The sequence below is a fragment of the Salvelinus alpinus genome, chromosome 3, assembly GCF_045679555.1.
Source record: "Salvelinus alpinus chromosome 3, SLU_Salpinus.1, whole genome shotgun sequence".
Taxonomy (NCBI): Eukaryota; Metazoa; Chordata; class Actinopteri; order Salmoniformes; family Salmonidae; genus Salvelinus; species Salvelinus alpinus.
Window position 1 is genome coordinate 29588742 of NC_092088.1, and position 17551 is coordinate 29606292.

General features: G+C 42.9%; 1 protein-coding gene across 1 annotated transcript in view; it reads left to right on the plus strand.

The window, feature by feature from the left end:
• mpp3b (MAGUK p55 scaffold protein 3b) overlaps positions 1–13772 on the plus strand; it is a 43211-nt gene extending 29439 nt beyond the window's left edge. The window contains exons 3-19 of the mRNA XM_071390990.1: positions 145–263; positions 596–673; positions 867–947; positions 1571–1708; positions 2158–2239; positions 4400–4485; positions 4624–4698; positions 5328–5524; positions 5876–5940; positions 6359–6376; positions 6605–6646; positions 8089–8250; positions 10529–10609; positions 10908–11001; positions 11334–11442; positions 11795–11914; positions 12449–13772. Coding sequence (XP_071247091.1) covers positions 145–263; positions 596–673; positions 867–947; positions 1571–1708; positions 2158–2239; positions 4400–4485; positions 4624–4698; positions 5328–5524; positions 5876–5940; positions 6359–6376; positions 6605–6646; positions 8089–8250; positions 10529–10609; positions 10908–11001; positions 11334–11442; positions 11795–11914; positions 12449–12631 — 1730 coding nt within the window. The 3' untranslated portion in view covers positions 12632–13772. The remainder of the gene's footprint in view (positions 1–144; positions 264–595; positions 674–866; positions 948–1570; positions 1709–2157; positions 2240–4399; positions 4486–4623; positions 4699–5327; positions 5525–5875; positions 5941–6358; positions 6377–6604; positions 6647–8088; positions 8251–10528; positions 10610–10907; positions 11002–11333; positions 11443–11794; positions 11915–12448) is intronic.
• Positions 13773–17551: the final 3779 nt, after the last annotated feature.

Below are 17551 nucleotides of genomic sequence, written 5' to 3' on the forward strand. Positions count from 1 at the left end.
TCAAGTCGAATTTTACTGGGTGACTTTTACTTTTAATTGAGTCATTTTCTATTAAATGTATCTTTACTTTTACTCAATTATGACAATTGGGTACTTTTTCCACCACTGTTGCCCTGTAATGGGATCATGCTTTTCTCGTTGTAGGGTTGCATGAGACTCTGGCCCTTCTCACCTCTCAGCTCCACCCTGATGCCAAACACAAAGAAGACCTGGTGTTCCTCAAGGATGTCTTCAGCGAGAAGAGCCTGGCGTATCTGATGAAGGTACAACCCTAAAGATGTGTCCCTCTTATGTAACCCACTGGGTTCAAAGTTGTGTTAATGCTGTGTAGCCTAGGCTCTGGGAGCTAACTTAAGTCTTCAGATCTTATAGGCAAGGCAGGCTGAATTTGATCTTCATACTATGTGTGTTGCAGAGAAGGCTGGTGGGAGGAGGTATAGGAGGACGGGCTCATTGTAATGTCTGGAATTTAATTAACGGAACAGAGTCAAACGTGGTTTCCATATGCTTGATGTGTTTGATACCATTTCAGCCATTACTATGAGCCTGTCCTCCTATAGCTCCTCCCACCAGCCTCTGATGTGTTGTACCACAGATCCATGAGAAGTTGCGGCAGTATGAGCGGCAGAGCCCTACTCCAGTTCTCCACAGCGCCTCCTGTCTGGCAGAGGATGTAAGTACACCCACTGAGTTGAAAACACAGGGCAGGTGAAGAAGATATGGTGGATGCCTCCTGGAACTTTGCTCTCACCTACCCAGTTAATAAATGTCAGTGAAGATGGAGGAAGATAGATTCAGTTGTGTTGAGTCACCAGCAATATGTCTTAGGCCTACTTATGATGACATCCTAATGCCCTGGTTGACAGTTGGCTGAGGAGATTCAGAATGGACCGATGGAAGGTGATGAGAGGGAACTGCTTCTGCTTCTGAGTGCTCCTCATCTCAAGGTACACATGTCTCACACACACACACACACGCGCGTCTCTCTCTCGCTCTCTCGCTCTCTCGCTCTCTCCCTCTATCTCTCTCTCTCTCTCTCTCTCTCTCTCTCTTGTTTTTTATCTCTTCAACATCATCAAAAGCAAGCACTAAGCCTTTTTTTACAGCCCAGACACAGGCTGAGTCCCAAATGGCACCCTATTCCTTACGTATTGTGAAAAGGTAGTGCACTACATAGGGAATAGGGTGCCATTTCAGAGACAGCCACAGACAGTCCTCTTCAGTCACATTAATCAAGGTCATTATGCTCAATTTAATGGCTTTTTATGTCTAACAGCTAGGGAAGAAATCACAGCTCATGACATTAGTATAGTAATATCTTCATTATACACGCTCGTTTGCACAATAGCCTGGGGGGATTTTGTCTCTCTCTTTCAATCTCTTCTCAAGGTTCTTCAGTCTCAATTTCTTTGTGCCTCTCTTTCATCCTTTCTCTCTTTCCGTGCCTTGCTCATTGAATTGATGGATTGTCTGTCCCACTCAGTTTTAGTGGAAACAAAATATTTATTATCATCGTCATTGTTTAGGATGTGTCCCATCTCACTATGGTCTGTCTCTCTCTGACCTATAGGCTATCCTGGCAGCCCATGACACGGTGGCCCAGAAGAACTTTGACCCCGTACTGCCCCCGCTGCCAGACGAAGTGGACGACGAGCTGGAGGAAGAGTCTGTGAAGATCGTCCGGTTGGTGAAGAACAAGGAGCCCCTGGTGAGTCTTGATAGGATATGATGTGATATGATACAATATGCAGTACAATTTACGTTAGCTTACAATATACGTTACAATACTTTATTGTGGGTGCATGAGATTCTGACCCTCATTTCATGGAAATTCATTTTGAGAGTCCAGTGGTACATTTAAAATATAATACGCACAACCATACTCAACCATTTAGAATTTGAAAGGCTATAAGTAGGTAGGTGTCATGCTTTGCGATTGTCTTCTGTGAGCTAGTTAAGTGTCTGTGAGCTAGTTAAGTGTCTGTGAGCTAGTTAAGTGTCTGTGAGCTAGTTAAGTGTCTGTGAGCTAGTTAAGTGTCTGCGAGCTAGTTAAGTGTCTGCGAGCTAGTTAAGTGTCTGTGACCTAGTTAAGTGTCTGTGACCTAGTTAAGTGTCTGGGAGCTATAATTAAGCGCATCACCTGTTGAAATTTTCCAGGGGGCGACCATCCGCAGAGATGAGGTGACAGGGGCTGTAATAGTGGCCAGGATCATGAGGGGAGGGGCTGCGGACCGCAGTGGTAAGAGAGCAGCATGTGTAAGCACGTGTACACACACACAGCACAAACCCTCACTCCCACAACAATGCCCTACCGCTCATATGGTACTGTACCAACCATATCTTAGATCCTTCCCCGTACCGACACCACCAAAGTACCCTACCTCCTCCATTTTTCATCCACATTCATACCCACCCTCATAAACTACCAACCTGGACTCAGGGGTAGACGTAACATAGTAAATATAAATCCGAGACACTCCAATTAGTGTGATTCGTATTAGTATTTCGTATGGTATGTATTAATGTGTGGATGTCCATCCTATGATGAGCTACGAATTACAATTCGTATAATTTGTAACGAATTTGCAAAAAGTATGATATGTTACTAATTCCATTTTGTTGTGGCTAACATTAGCTAGGTGGATAGCACTAACGTTAGCTAGGGTTAAGGTTAGGGTTAGGAGTTAGGTTACGGGGTTAGGAGTTAGGTTAAAGGGTTAGCTAATATGCTAAGTAGTTGCAAAGTAGCTAAAAAGTAGCAAGTAGTTCCAAAGTTGCTAAAATGCTTAAGTTGTCTGTGTGGAGATTCAAACACGGAACCTTTGAGTTGCTAGACGTTCGCGTTATACGCCCACCCATCCTGACCAACCAGCCTTAAGTAACCTTCTGTCTTCTGTAACCATACTGATGGGTTCTGACTTCTAAACTTGAAATACTGTTAATCATCAGGTATCCTATGGAAATGAGAAGGGCCACAGTCTGGTTTCGACACCAAAAGTGAATGATTATCTGTAGGAGGAATGTGTATGGTGGAGTCAATTAAGGTTGGATATGAGCCATGGGCTTGGAATGTACTAAAGGAAAGGCAATCACATGGCTGCGGTTACTGATAAGGGTGTAGAGCTGTGGATTAGTGAGGAGTGTGGGCTGAGGTCAGGTCAGATTAAGGGAGTTTATTACCCCCATCACTTAACTTAATGCCTAGCAATAAATATGTAATGTTTAGAGGGAAGGAGAAGATTTCACCCAAATTAGGGTTTATATACTTGTGCTGGTGGGAACATGTCTTGGTCTGTTCAGCTGTCTGACCCTTTGGGTGTATAAACTTGGTTTGAGCTTTAATAATCGTCCGTGAGTTTTTACACGGTTCATTTAGAACCTAACAATACCAAACGCATCATATCATACTAATTTGAGTGTGCCGGATTTAAATTTACTATGTTAGGTCTATTCTATGAGACCTGGCTGAAACTACAGTTCCACTTTACTCAACTCAAGCCTATCTATTGGACAGCATCCCAACCTATTACAACATAATGAAGGTTATTCATGGTCATAAAGTCATCACCTCAAAAGTCAAACTTCTTGGTTTAAGTCAACTGGATGACTCAAGGCAGCAAATCCATCTCTCTCAACCACGACATTCTGAAGACAGAGAAGGAAGAACTTCAGATTTATACCCACATTTGAAGTTGAACAAATATTGAAATGCTGATAGGAGAAGGGATTATATGTCATGGCCTCACAGAAATAAAACTAGTCACTACTCTATATAGACTAGACATCAAATCCTTGCGATTAGGCGTGTGTCACAAGATTGCATTTTGCAGATTATTACTAAGAGGGGTTGCAGTCAAAGCTGGTCACTGCCATTGCCATGGAAATGTTATTGACGGTGTCTGTGTTTGGTTTAGCTCATATATTTTAGAAAGTAAATGCACATGTTGGTGTTTGACTGACTGGTACTGCTTGTGTTGTTTCCTGTATGTATGCATGCATGCATGCATGTATGTATGTATGTATGTATGTATGTATGTATGTATGTATGTATGTATGTATGCATGTATGCATGCATGTATGTATGCATGTATGCATGCATGTATGTATGCATGCATGTATGTATGCATGTATGCATGTATGCATGTATGTATGCATGTATGCATGTATGTATGCATGTATGCATGTATGCATGTATGCATGTCTGTCTGTCTGTCTGTCTGTCTGTCTGTCTGTCTGTCTGTCTGTCTGTCTGTCTGTCTGTCTGTCTGTCTGTCTGTCTGTCTGTCTGTCTGTCTGTCTGTCTGTCTGTCTGTCTGTCTGTCTGTCTGTCTGTCTGTCTGTCTGTCTCCCTCCCTCCCTCCCTCCCTCCCTCCCTCCCTCCCTCCCTCCCTCCCTCAAGGTCTGGTGCATGTGGGAGATGAACTTCGAGAGGTCAACGGAAACTTGATCATTCACAAAAGACCAGATGAGATCAGTCAGATTCTGGTAGGTGTAATGCTTTGCTCTCTAATCTAGCTACTATACAGGCTATCATTGTTTTCATTGAAGACAATGAACTGCAGTAATTGATTATCAAGGTAATGTTAGCCTCGTGCTTTATCCTTTTGACTTTTATTTAACCAGTCCCAGTCACAAGGCTCCATCACTTTGAAGATCATCCCTGCCATTGCAGAGGAAGACAGGCTGAAGGAGAGCAAGGTGAGGAGGAACACCAAAACATTACATTCTTATTGCCCCAGTTCAGGAAGTGTGAAAACGTTTTCTCCCTGCTGAACACAACCCTGATTTGTTATGAGAGTATCCAGCCATAGAATTACAATGTATACTTCTATGTACTATGAACATTCTGAGGAATGCTCATAGTCCATTGACAGTCCAAACATTATGAAGGCCATTGATGGCCAGAATGTTATGCTTTTATTTATGTATTGGCAGCTATAAAAATAAATAAAGATATATAAACTCCCAGTAATTTATTGGGTAAAACACCAACTTGAAGGCACAGTGATGCCGAAACATTGGTGCTTTACCCAATAAATTACTGGGAGTTTATATAGTCAGCACCTCTACACAAAATAATTTTCTCTGGGTGTGTGCCAGCTCATGCTATTTATTTATTGGCACACAAGAAAGTACAAAACAATATGATGAGAGTTTAAAAGGCCAACGAAAAGAGGGGTAGAAAACCCATAGAGGCTTGTAAGGCATCCCTTAAATTTAAGTTCAAATAAGACATATTTTGATTGTGGTGAGAGATGCACCTATTCTTCTCTTTAGAATGTCTATGCACCCCTGTCATGATTTGAACCCTGCTCTTCCTGTACTAGGTCTACCTGAGGGCCCTGTTTGACTACACCCCCTTTGAGGACAAGGCCACGCCCTGCCAGGAGGCGGGACTTCCTTTCAAGCAGGGGGACATCCTGCAGGTGGTGAGCCAGGACGATGCCACCTGGTGGCAGGCCAAGAGAGTGGGCGACAGCAACCTGAGGGCCGCCCTAATCCCCTCTACACAGTTTCAGGAGAGGTAGGCAAGACTGAATTTTTTAGAATGGTTTAAACCTTAAAGACTACAGAATAATGGACATGCCTCAAGGACAACTTACTTAAGGCCCCTGCTGTATATGATGTCATATTGCTGAATTTACCTTTAATTTGAGAAATAGATTTGTATGAGTATTCTGCATTTTCCAAACACTGTTGGGATATAATTGCCAATGATATTGGGAAGAGCCAGTAGTGTTAGTCTTGGCAGATTAGAATTTTGTTATTGTTGATTTTCTGTAAGCTGGAAGTCACCTCGCTGTGTATGATGATGTCAAATTGCTGAGTCTCCTTTAACTTTGTGGGATTTTTATCCCATCTACACCTCTCCCAGGCGTCTTAAATACAGAATAAAGATGGGCACTTACCAGGCGCCTGTGTCACCGAAAACACCCACATGTAAGCTCTCTCAATACACCGATTCCCAATGATCACTTATATTTCACACCATTAGTAATAAAAACAGTTTTGTCTGCATTGTATTATTTGCATTCTAGAAATTCTTATACTTTATGTAGAGAAATAGAAAAAAAGATAAAGGATATCAAAAGAGAGGAGGGATTTGAAAATGATCCTCCAATGGTTCATCTTTTTATCCAATTCGGAAGCAAATATGACAACAAATCTGTAGGTGGGCAAACAAAGGGTAATATAACTGTCCTCTCTTAAATGTTTATCTGTCTGAGTATTGACTGGGAGGTCTTACATTTTGATATGCTCTAATGTTATCTGTACCTTGACAAAAATGCATGACTTATCATGTGGGCACTGCCTGTTTGAGTTGTGTTAATTTCCCCCCCTTTACTGCTCACCTCAGATGATCCGGCTGAAAGAGGTAGGTGGAGAGAGCACACACACACATACAGACACTTGTCCAATGTTATTTTCTTTGCCTACGTACCCTACCTTCCTTGACCCAATACTTGTAACACACCTGCCTGCTTTGCTTTACCACCCTAGCTCCCCTCCTGGACACTTCAGAAACCTCCACAGTCCACACACCCCTTCCCTCCTTACCCTCCCCCTCTCACCCTGTCTTCTCTCCCTGCTTGCCTCCCTACAGCAGACTGTGACAGTGAGGGCTCTCAGAGTGGACAAGACATAGGTGAGGGCATCACGGACTAAGCTCCACTCGCCAACACGCTTCATTTCTAGCCCACCGACGCTAAAGCTAAGCTTTACCGAGCCTCGCGGCCAAGCTAATCCACTCACTGAAAGGTCGATGTGGGCTGTTGAAACAAATTTTGTTCAAACGAATGCATTACTACACCATTATTTACCCTGATGAGGTCTTTACTATGTAGCTCTAGTCCCTTTTTGAGAGTTTTAAGCGAAGGTTTACAAGATCTCCATCACACCACATCTCCTTCACCTTGACCTTTCCCTTCCTTGTGACTATGGCCATGTTCCAGACCGCCTGCAAAGCAGTCGCACTGCACACGTTAACCAATGATTGAATACTACATCATATCCATTGCAGTCGTGCGTCAGATTACATTATCATATTGAAGTGGTTACCTGCAATGTGGGTGGCCTCGAACGTGGCCTATATGACAACTTTGCTGCACTCCCCGGTCCTCAAACCCACATCCACCTTTCTAGCTAGTATCTCTACTGCTTTGCTAATTGCTAATACAGGATCCACCTTTCATACTATGTTAGAAGTGTCTTACTGTGGCTTAATGCTGCCGAACACTTTTGCCACCTCCTTTTTGGTTTCCCGAACAGAGTTGGGTCAATTCCGTTTCAATTGTGGTTGGTTGAATTAAAGTTGTGCTCCTATGGGGGAAAGAAATCCACATCCAATTCAACAAACTGTTAGCAATGTGTTAGTGCTATTAGCATGGTGTGCTTCTTGTCTACTTTCAGTATGCTCTGTGGCCTTTTGTTGAGCGCCATTGCTGTGAACTTTTGTGGTGCTTGGTGTTTGCGCCTCACTATAGGTGCTTCTTGTGTTTTTGTCTATTGGTGCTTGCCTTTAAAGAGGCCTTGCGTTGGACTCATGGCTAACTCAACCAAGCTGATCTGCTCCTTTGCTGCGCCATATCAAACACTGGGGCTGGTTGAGTAGTGGTCTAATGCTAGTTGTAGTTTTTCCCAATAAGAGTAAAGCGACCCCTGCTTCCTGTGGCCATGCTTTTTCCTTGGATTTTTACTCAGGTACCGTTACAGACTTTTATTCACGTCGTAGTGTGTGTGTTATGTTGCTTTTTCCTTCCATATTTTTTTGTGGGGAGGGTGAAATTGATCATTTTATCTGGAGCCCTTTGATCAGGCAACTAACGTTGTGATTGGAAGCCTTTTCTGAAAAAAGCTTCTCTCTAAATTATACTGTGAAGTTAGCCTGAGTGCTACTTTGTCTCTGCTTTCGCAAATTATGAATCATCAATGTTGTGTTATTTAATTTAAAAAACAGTCAGGTACACAGCAAAAAGGTTTAAGTGTTCATTTTAGGCACCCAGACTAAAGTGTTAAGTGCTCTTTCTTGCGTTTTGTATCTGTCTGTCCCTCATATTTGTCTGTCTTTTCGTGTGACTGTTACCTCAGCTGGTCTACGCAGAAGTTTCTGTCTGAGTAGAAAAGATCGACAGGGGTCCCCGGGAGAGCCTCGCACTCCAGACTCGGCCCTGCTGGACTTCCTAATCTATGAGGAAGTGACACGCTACCAGCCCCGCCCCAGCGAGAGGCCTCGCCTAGTGGTGCTGATAGGTAAAGGACATGAGGGCTCTGTAGGTTATTAGTGTCAAGCTGACTATGGTCTTGGGATATATTGAACTACAGGTATGAGATTTAGGATTTATGAATTTACCAATCCATAATGTTAGCTAGTTGTGTTAAAAATATACTCTCTATATATACAATACCAGTCAAACGTTTGGACACACCTACTCATTCAAGGGTTTTTCTTTATTTTTACTATTTTCTACATTGTAGAATAATAGTGAAGACATCAAAACTATGAAATAACACATATGGAATCATGTAGAAACCAAAATAGTGTTAAACAAAATATATTTTATATTCTTCAAAGTAGCCACCCTTTGCCTAGATGACAGCTTTTTGCACACTCTTGGCATTATCTCAGCTTCAGCTTATATTTTGATTTGTTTAACACTTTTTTGGTTAATACATGATTCCATATGTGTTATTTCATAGTTTTGATGTATTCACTATTATTCTACAATGTAGAAAATAGTAAAAATAAAGAAAAACCCTGGAATGAGTAGGTGCGTCAACTTTTGACTGGTACTGAATATATACTGCCATTGTTTTATTGAGGAACCTTACCTGATCGGTTGAATTGTGTGTGCTTGTCATTGAAAGCGTTATTAATATCTACAACAATTTATCAAAAATGTACATTACCCAATGGAGACTCCTCAGAGTAGGAAGGGGAGGACCATCCTCCACAGTGAATTTCATAAAAATAAAAATAGTTACATTACAAAAGTTATACTTTTTAGATAAAACTATACTAAAAATATTCAAATGTCACCAAACATTTTATTAAAACACACAGTTTTGCAATGAAGGTATACAGTAGCCTAAACAGCACTCTGTAGTGTAGCACCATAGTGTAGCCGGAGGACTGCTAGTTTCCGTCCACCTCAGGGTACATTGACTTCAATACAAAACCTAGGAGGCTCATGGTTCTCACCCTCTTCCATAGACTTACACAGTAATTATGACAACTGCCAGAGGACATCTTCCAACCTATCAGAGCTCTTGCAGCATGAACTGATATGTTGTCCACACAATCACAGGATCAGTACTGAAAGCATAAACTACAGCTGCAGTTCATAAAATGTGGTGAGTAGTTGACTCAAAGAGAGAGAAAGACAATAGTTGAACAGTTTTGAACTCTTCAAAAATGAAGGAGAAGCGAGAGAGCAAAAGAGAGAGCGATGTCGTATTTTTAGCTTGTGAATGCAGCTAGCTAGTTTAGCCTACTCAAACACCCGGCTCAAAGAGAAAGAGATGCTATGTTAGCTAGCTGGTTATGGCTATCCAACACTGGAACTTTTCCAAGTCAATGTAAGCATTTGACTGTACACTGTACTGCATGATGGTAGCGGGTTAACTAACGCGATAGGTCTAGTAGCTATGTTGACTATGATGTTAGTGAATATGGTGACAATGATGTAGGCTGTGTGTAGCGGTTAGCAGTTATGATATGAAGGTTTGGCTTGGAACAGTGTTTTCGCCTGGTCACAGACAGCTGATTTGTTGTGCACTGAAGTCCACAAACGAAGGGAAAAGGTGAAAAGAGGAGCACGTAGATGCAAGAAGGAATTATGTGATTATGATGTTTGTACGTGGCTGCTATGAAAGTGAACGGTGTTTGTGTGTGATCAGGGGTCTAATCCTTCAGCTGATTCTGTTGAAAAACTTTCCCTGAACAGAATCAAACATACCTGAATTTGTCAAATAGAAACTCTCGTTTGCAACTGTTGGACAAATGTTTACACCCTAGATCAGTTAGATACAGGCAAGATTGTGCAAAGCGGTATTGAATGTGTCTCTGTCACCTTGATTACTCACATTTTGCTCTCGACCTCTGCACCTACATTGTAAACTTTCATTCATAAGCTAGGTTGTAGCATCCTCATGATGGGTATAGGGAAAATTTGAGTATCATGTAGTAGCCTAAACCTAGCGATGTTACTTTGAACTGGGTGAATGGAATATGAATGACAGTCATCCAATATGTTGTAATAGAAATAAGGCCATGCTCATAAAACAATAATCGCCCTCCCTCATCTTAAACGGCACCGACCGCTACTGACATTATCACACTTCCTTATAGAGACATTTAGAAAGGTACAAGGGAGGTCTTTTCCTCCCTTTACAAGGGAGGTCCTTCCTACCTGGACTGGCCTCTACTGACCTGCACTATAAACATGTCTGCCTATGTAATGTAGACTTGACGACAAGTGTTCAGACGGTTGGTAAACAAGGTGTTCTATCATTGTCTGTCTGGCCACAGGTTCCCTTGGGGCCAGAATTAATGAGCTCAAACAGAAGGTGATCGCTGAGAATCCCTGCCACTTTGGTGTGGCTGTACCGCGTGAGTCTCACTCACTCACTCACTCTCTCACACACACACTCTCTCTCACACACACACACACACACACACACACACACACACACACACACACACACACACACACACACACACACACACACACACACACACACACACACACACACACACACACACACACACACACACACACACACACACACACACACACACACACACACACGTGACTACATTTCGCTCGCAGACGCACACACACAGAATAAGTGGCATTGTGTCCATGTTATTCTTGGTATTGTATCTGTGAATTTCCTTTCCACCCTAGACACCACTAGAGCCAAGAAGAGTCACGAGAGGGAGGGAGTGGAGTACAACTTCATCACTAAACAGGCCTTTGAGGCTGACATTCAGAGCAACATGTTAGTTCATACTTCTAACATTATATAGATTAGCTAATCATTTTAAAAAAGAAATTAAGGAAAGTTGTGAAGATAGATATTGGGCTCAATTCAATCTGCGGAAGTTCAGCTTTAAATCCTGATTGAAATTTAAAGGCAATGTTCCCGCGTTAGCTGAGACTGCATTCACGGTAAGCGCTGCATATGCCGGCTCAATCGGAAATTACCTTAACATTTCTATTGCGGAATCTGTGACGCAGCGATACAGATTGAATAGAGGCCCTTTGTATTTATCAATAATAAAGAAATGTTGTTTCTACTGCATTGTCTTAGGCTATGTTTTGTTTGTTCAGTTTTATAGAGTATGGGGAGTACAAGGATAACTTCTATGGCACCAGTCTGGAGGCCATCCGCAGTGTGCTGGATCGAAATAAGATTTGCTTGGTGGATGTACAACCAGAGGTATGTATGTATCTCAGCCAGTGGAGGGGAAAATGGGGACGATGGGCTCATTGTAATGGCTGGAATGGAACGGTCCTCCCCTTTTCCTTACTCCACCTTCCTCTACTGACCTCAACCAACAGATTCGCATAAATATTGTAAGTACAGTGACATGTACACAATCGACTGAATAAAAAACTAAACTATTACCTGCAGTGTTTATACGTTATGTAACAAAAGTTTGTGACTATGGCACAACGTGCATGTGTCTTATGCTATTTCTGTGTAAACCATTTGAGGTCAACCCGAACCATGTGTATTGTGCCGTCCAGGATGACCATCATGATGAGGAATGTGTTCTGTTCTCCATCAGGCACTGAAGGTCCTATGGACATCTGAGTTTAAGCCTTATGTCATATTTGTGAAGCCTCGTATCCATGAGAGCCACTGCAAACGTCACGGCTCCTCTTCCTCACTCAGTGTAGGCATCACTGTGAGTTACACTTACACACTTACACACACACACACACACACACACACACACACACACACACACACACACACACACACACACACACACACACACACACACACACACACACACACACACACACACACACACACACACACACACACACACACACACACACACACACACACACACACACACACACACTAGGGACAGGAGTGTTTCCTGATCAGGTTGCATAACCAGGAAAAACCACACAAATAGCCACACACTTAGGCATAACCTTTTCCCCAGACAGACTACAGACTGAAGACCATAATATCAATTTAAAAACAAACACATTCACCCTATCAATACAACAATGCTATAGACAACCCACCAATCCTATAGACAACCTACACCTTTAAGACAAACTCACCCTATGGACACACCCAACCTCGTATGGATAGCAGTCACATCCTATTGATAATACATAGGTATGTAGCTACAGTAAAACCAATGCTTTTAAAACATCTGATAGTCCCGAATCTCTCTCCATTCTCTCTGCCCCATGGTTAGGAGGAGGACCTTCAGGAAATGAGGCAGTCGGCCGTGCTGATGGACGAGCGCTACGGTCACCTGGTGGACCGGGTACTAGTGAAGGAGGACTTGGCCAGTGCCTGTGTAGAACTCCGGGATATCTTGCAGAGGGTTGAGACGGAGGTTCACTGGGTGCCTATTTGCTGGGTCCGAACCACCTAGCATACACTCCCTGGCGCTACAGAGGGGCTATTGCATATAACGCAATTAAAACCATGCCATTAGAAACTAGCGGGTGACGTTGAGATAATGGGAATGGGTTTGAACTTGTAAGTGTTTCACTGCCATTGTGTTCAATCACTACCATAATCTCACAAGCCAGAACCAAATCTCAGATGCGCTTATGTTAACAGTCACGAGAGACTACCACTGCCAGAGTGATGGTGTTGGTGGTGGCAAACTGACATTGAGATGAGTGGAGGACAACGAGGGAACTTGGGAATGGGACCTTTCCACTAGGACAACGGCTACCGGTGGTGACTCAAGTGAATACAGTGGAATCATTTGGAGCAGTTTGGGTTGCCTGGCTCTTGACGGACTCTTAAGAGACTTGTCGTTGCCTTTACACGTTGGATCAGAAGTATTGGCTGTGGTCACCTCAAGATCAAGTCTATTTTGCATTGCTGAATTGTGGACAGTTTAAACATTTGTATTATTCATTCATCCTCATTGTATGAGCTTGTCCTGTTTACTTAATCTTTAATAGAGGCTATGCGCAATGGGGACTTGTGGATACTGGCTGAACTAAAGCATAGTAATCAAATGTTGTTGATCAGTAGGCTAAGATACTGTAAGTCCCAAATGGAAGGGTAACATATTGTAGCCTCAGAGACTCCACAGAAATCTGCCAAAATAAGCTCAATAACTTAATGCATCCACACACTCCTACTGAGCATTCACCTGTATTGTGAGTAGGCCTACGCCATCTTGATCTATAGTAGAGCATAATACTCCTAATTAGCAATGTGGCAACAACCATGAAAAAGCATATAATACTTGCATGTGAGACTAATGGTCTTGAAAATGTATACTATTTATCAGAGCCGTGCATCCTATAATAATCTAGAATGTGTACAGTAGATTAGTCTAGTAAGTACTGAACATCAAACAGAATGCAGTACAAATATTGGTTTTCAATGATACATAACAGATGTGGGCAAGATGGAGATAGGATTTCATTATGAATGATCAATTATGATTACTCATTGTATGCAAATTAATACTGAGGACTGTGTGCTTGTGATAAATCTCTCAAATGGAATTCAATAAAATCTCTTCCTTAAAGATACAAGGTGACCCTGTTGATTTGGCCTCACTCTTCATTGTCCTTCTAGCCGTGGTTACACCTGGCACCATCATGTGGTTTTTCTGATTTGATAAAGTTGATCTGATCACAGTTTACTGCGTCTCCTCATGGTATTAAAATGTGTCTCTCATGCGTCCACTATGTCCGCATTGTGACCAGATTTCCTGGTCCCTCTCTATACACATTTTTGGAATGATATTTAGTCAATGGTGCCAGGAGAGGACAAGAAATGGAGGAAAGAATAATTGAGAAAGAGCCCTGGAATTCTGCCCAGAGGGGTTTACCTCATTCAGTTATGTTCTGAGGGCAACTCCGCACCCAGGGCAGATCAAATTTATTGGTTTGATGAAAGCTCAGTGGGTGGAGTTTACGGGTGAGTGTAAAATAAAGACAAGGCTGGCAGGGAGGTAGGCCCCTAAACCATTTCCCATGCATTGTCTATGGGGTTTCTTAACAAAACCGGGTGTAATATAATTCTGGCCACTGGTTGGTTTTGTGGCGTTAGTCAGTCTGATTTCGCATGGGGAACACTGTAAACTGGAAGAGGTGCATATTTCTTCGCCCAGCAAGAGTCACAGAAGTGGTAAGATGAGGAGTGTTGGTGTGTGTCCAGTTGGCAATAACAGCTGGTGCGCAATGTCTAATATTAAGGAAGTCTGGAGGTATTGCTCGCCTGAGGTAGAGTACCTCATGAAAAGCTGTAGACCACACTACCTACCAAGAGAGATCTATATTTTTCGTAGCTGTCTATTTACCACCACAAACCGATGCTGGCACTAAGACCGCACTCAATGAGCTGTATAAGGCCATAAGCAAACAAGTAAATGCTCATCCAGAAGTGGCACTCCTAGTGGCCGGGGACTTTAATGCAGGCAAATTTAAATCAGTTTTACCTAATTTCTACCAGCATGTCACATGTGTAACCAGAAAACAAACCTCTAGACCATCTTTACTCTTTACTAGACGCGAACAAAGATCTCCCTCGCCCTCTATTCGCTCAATACGGAAGTGGTCAGATGACGCAGATGCTATGCTACAGGACTGTTTTGCTAGCACAGACTGGAATATGTTCAGGGATTTATCCAATGGCATTGAGGAGTATACCACCTCAGTCTCGGGCTTCATTAATAAGTGCATTAATGATGTCGTCCCCACAGGCAAAGCATCAATACAGCACTAAGAATGAATGCTACTACACCGGCTCTGACGCTCGTCTGATGTGGCAGGGCAAACTATTATGGACTACAAAGCGAAACCCAGCTGCGAGCTGCCCAGTGACGTGAGCCTACCAGACGGACTAAATGCCTTTTTATGCTCGCTTCGAGGCAAGCAACACTGAAGCATGCACAACTGTGTGAAAAAGGATATCAATTGTTCAGATCTGGATTGACAAGTACGCTAAATTACAAAACCTCTAGGGCTTAGTCTACACAAATTAAATAAAGGATGCAGGACCTGAGCCCGAGGACCATGCCTCAGGACTACTTGGCCTGATAACTCTTGGCTATCCCTGTCCCCAGTCCACCTCGTCGTGCTGCTGATCCTGTTTCTGTCTGCGGCTATGAAACCCTGGCTTGCTCAGGACTCACCGGAAGTGCTACCTTGTCCCAGACCTGCTGTTTGATCCTGTCTCTCTCTACCGGACCTGATGTCTCAACTTCTAAATGCTCAGCTATGAAGAGACAACTGTGATTATTATTTGACCCTGCTGGTCATCTATGAATGTTGAAATGTCTTGAAGATCAATCTGGTGTAAATGGCTGTACTATTTTATAATCTCCACCAGCACAGCCAGTAGACTGGCCACCCCTCAGAGCCTGGCTCCTCTCTAGGTTTCTTACTAGGTTCCTGTCTTTCTAGGGAGTTTCTAGCGTGTCAATGCAAGTAGTCTGGGTGGCCATTTGATTAATTGTTCAGAATTCTTATGGCTCGGGGGGTAGATGATGTTAAGGAGCCTTTTGGACCTAGACTTGAAGTTCCGTTACCGCTTGCCGTGCGGTAGCAGAGAGAACAGTCTATGGCAACCAAGACCAAGGAATGGAGAGAGAGATGACCTGGAGGGAGTTCCAGACCTCAGATTTTAATGAAGCAGAAAAGCATGCACACACAGTCTGTAAATATGTAAATACATTGTAAAATATCTTGGCCTTCTTTACTGGAGTGTAGTAAAAAAGGTTTATCATTAATATTACTCAACAAGTATTGCCTCAAGCAATACCGTGTCTCAAAAGCAGCATAAAAAGGTCAAATAAGGTCACAAACATTTCTGTTACGGCTATACAGGGCCGGCCCCTGGTGGTATTTGTATTTATTAAGGATCCACTTGGCAGCAGTTATTCTTCCTGGGGTCCAGTAACATTGAAGCAGTTATATACAATTTTAAAAATTGCATGACATATTCCATAGCACTTTTCACAACACATTGTGTTCCCTCAGGCCACTACTCTCCTATCACATACAGTGGGGCAAAAAAGTATTTAGTCAGCCACCAATTGTGCAAGTTCTCCCACTTAAAAGAGAGGAGAGAGGCCTGTAATTTTCATCATAGGTACACTTCAACTATGACAGACAAAATGAGAAAAAAAAATCCAGAAAATCACATTGTAGGATTTTTAATGAATTTATTTGCAAATTATGGTGGAAAATAAGTATTTGGTCACCTACAAACAAGCAAGATTTCTGGCTCTCACAGACCTGTAACTTCTTCTTTAAGAGGCTCATCTGTCCTCCACTCGTTACCTGTATTAATGGCACCTGTTTGAACTTGTTATCAGTATAAAAGACACCTGTCCACAACCTCAGTCACACTCCAAACTCCACTATGGCCAAGACCAAAGAGCTGTCAAAGGACACCAGAAACAAAATTGTAGACCTGCACCAGGCTGGGAAGACTGAATCTGCAATAGGTAAGCAGCTTGGTTTGAAGAAATCAACTGTGGGAGCAATTATTAGGAAATGGAAGACATACAAGACCACTGATAATCTCCCTCGATTTGGGGTTCCACGCAAGATCTCACCCCGTGGGGTCAAAATGATCACAAGAACGGTGAGCAAAAATCCCAGAACCACACGGGGGGACCTAGTGAATGACCTGCAGAGAGCTGGGACCAAAGTAACAAAGCCTACCATCAGTAACACACTACGCCGCCAGGGACTCAAATCCTGCAGTGCCAGACGTGTCCCCCTGCTTAAGCCAGTACATGTCCAGGCCCGTCTGAAGTTTGCTAGAGAGCATTTGGATGATCCAGAAGAAGATTGGGAGAATGTCATATGGTCAGATGAAACCAAAATAGAACTTTTTGGTAAAAACTCAACTCGTCGTGTTTGGAGGACAAAGAATGCTGAGTTGCATCCAAAGAACACCATACCTACTGTGAAGCATGGGGGTGGAAACATCATGCTTTGGGGCTGTTTTTCTGCAAAGGGACCAGGACGACTGATCCGTGTAAAGGAAAGAATGAATGGGGCCGTGTATCGTGAGATTTTGAGTGAAAACCTCCTTCCATCAGCAAGGGCATTGAAGATGAAACGTGGCTGGGTCTTTCAGCATGACAATGATCCCAAACACACCGCCCGGGCAACGAAGGAGTGGCTTCGTAAGAAGCATTTCAAGGTCCTGGAGTGGCCTAGCCAGTCTCCAGATCTCAACCCCATAGAAATTCTTTGGAGGGAGTTGAAAGTCCGTGTTGCCCAGCAACAGCCCCAAAACATCACTGCTCTAGAGGAGATCTGCATGGAGGAATGGGCCAAAATACCAGCAACAGTGTGTGAAAACC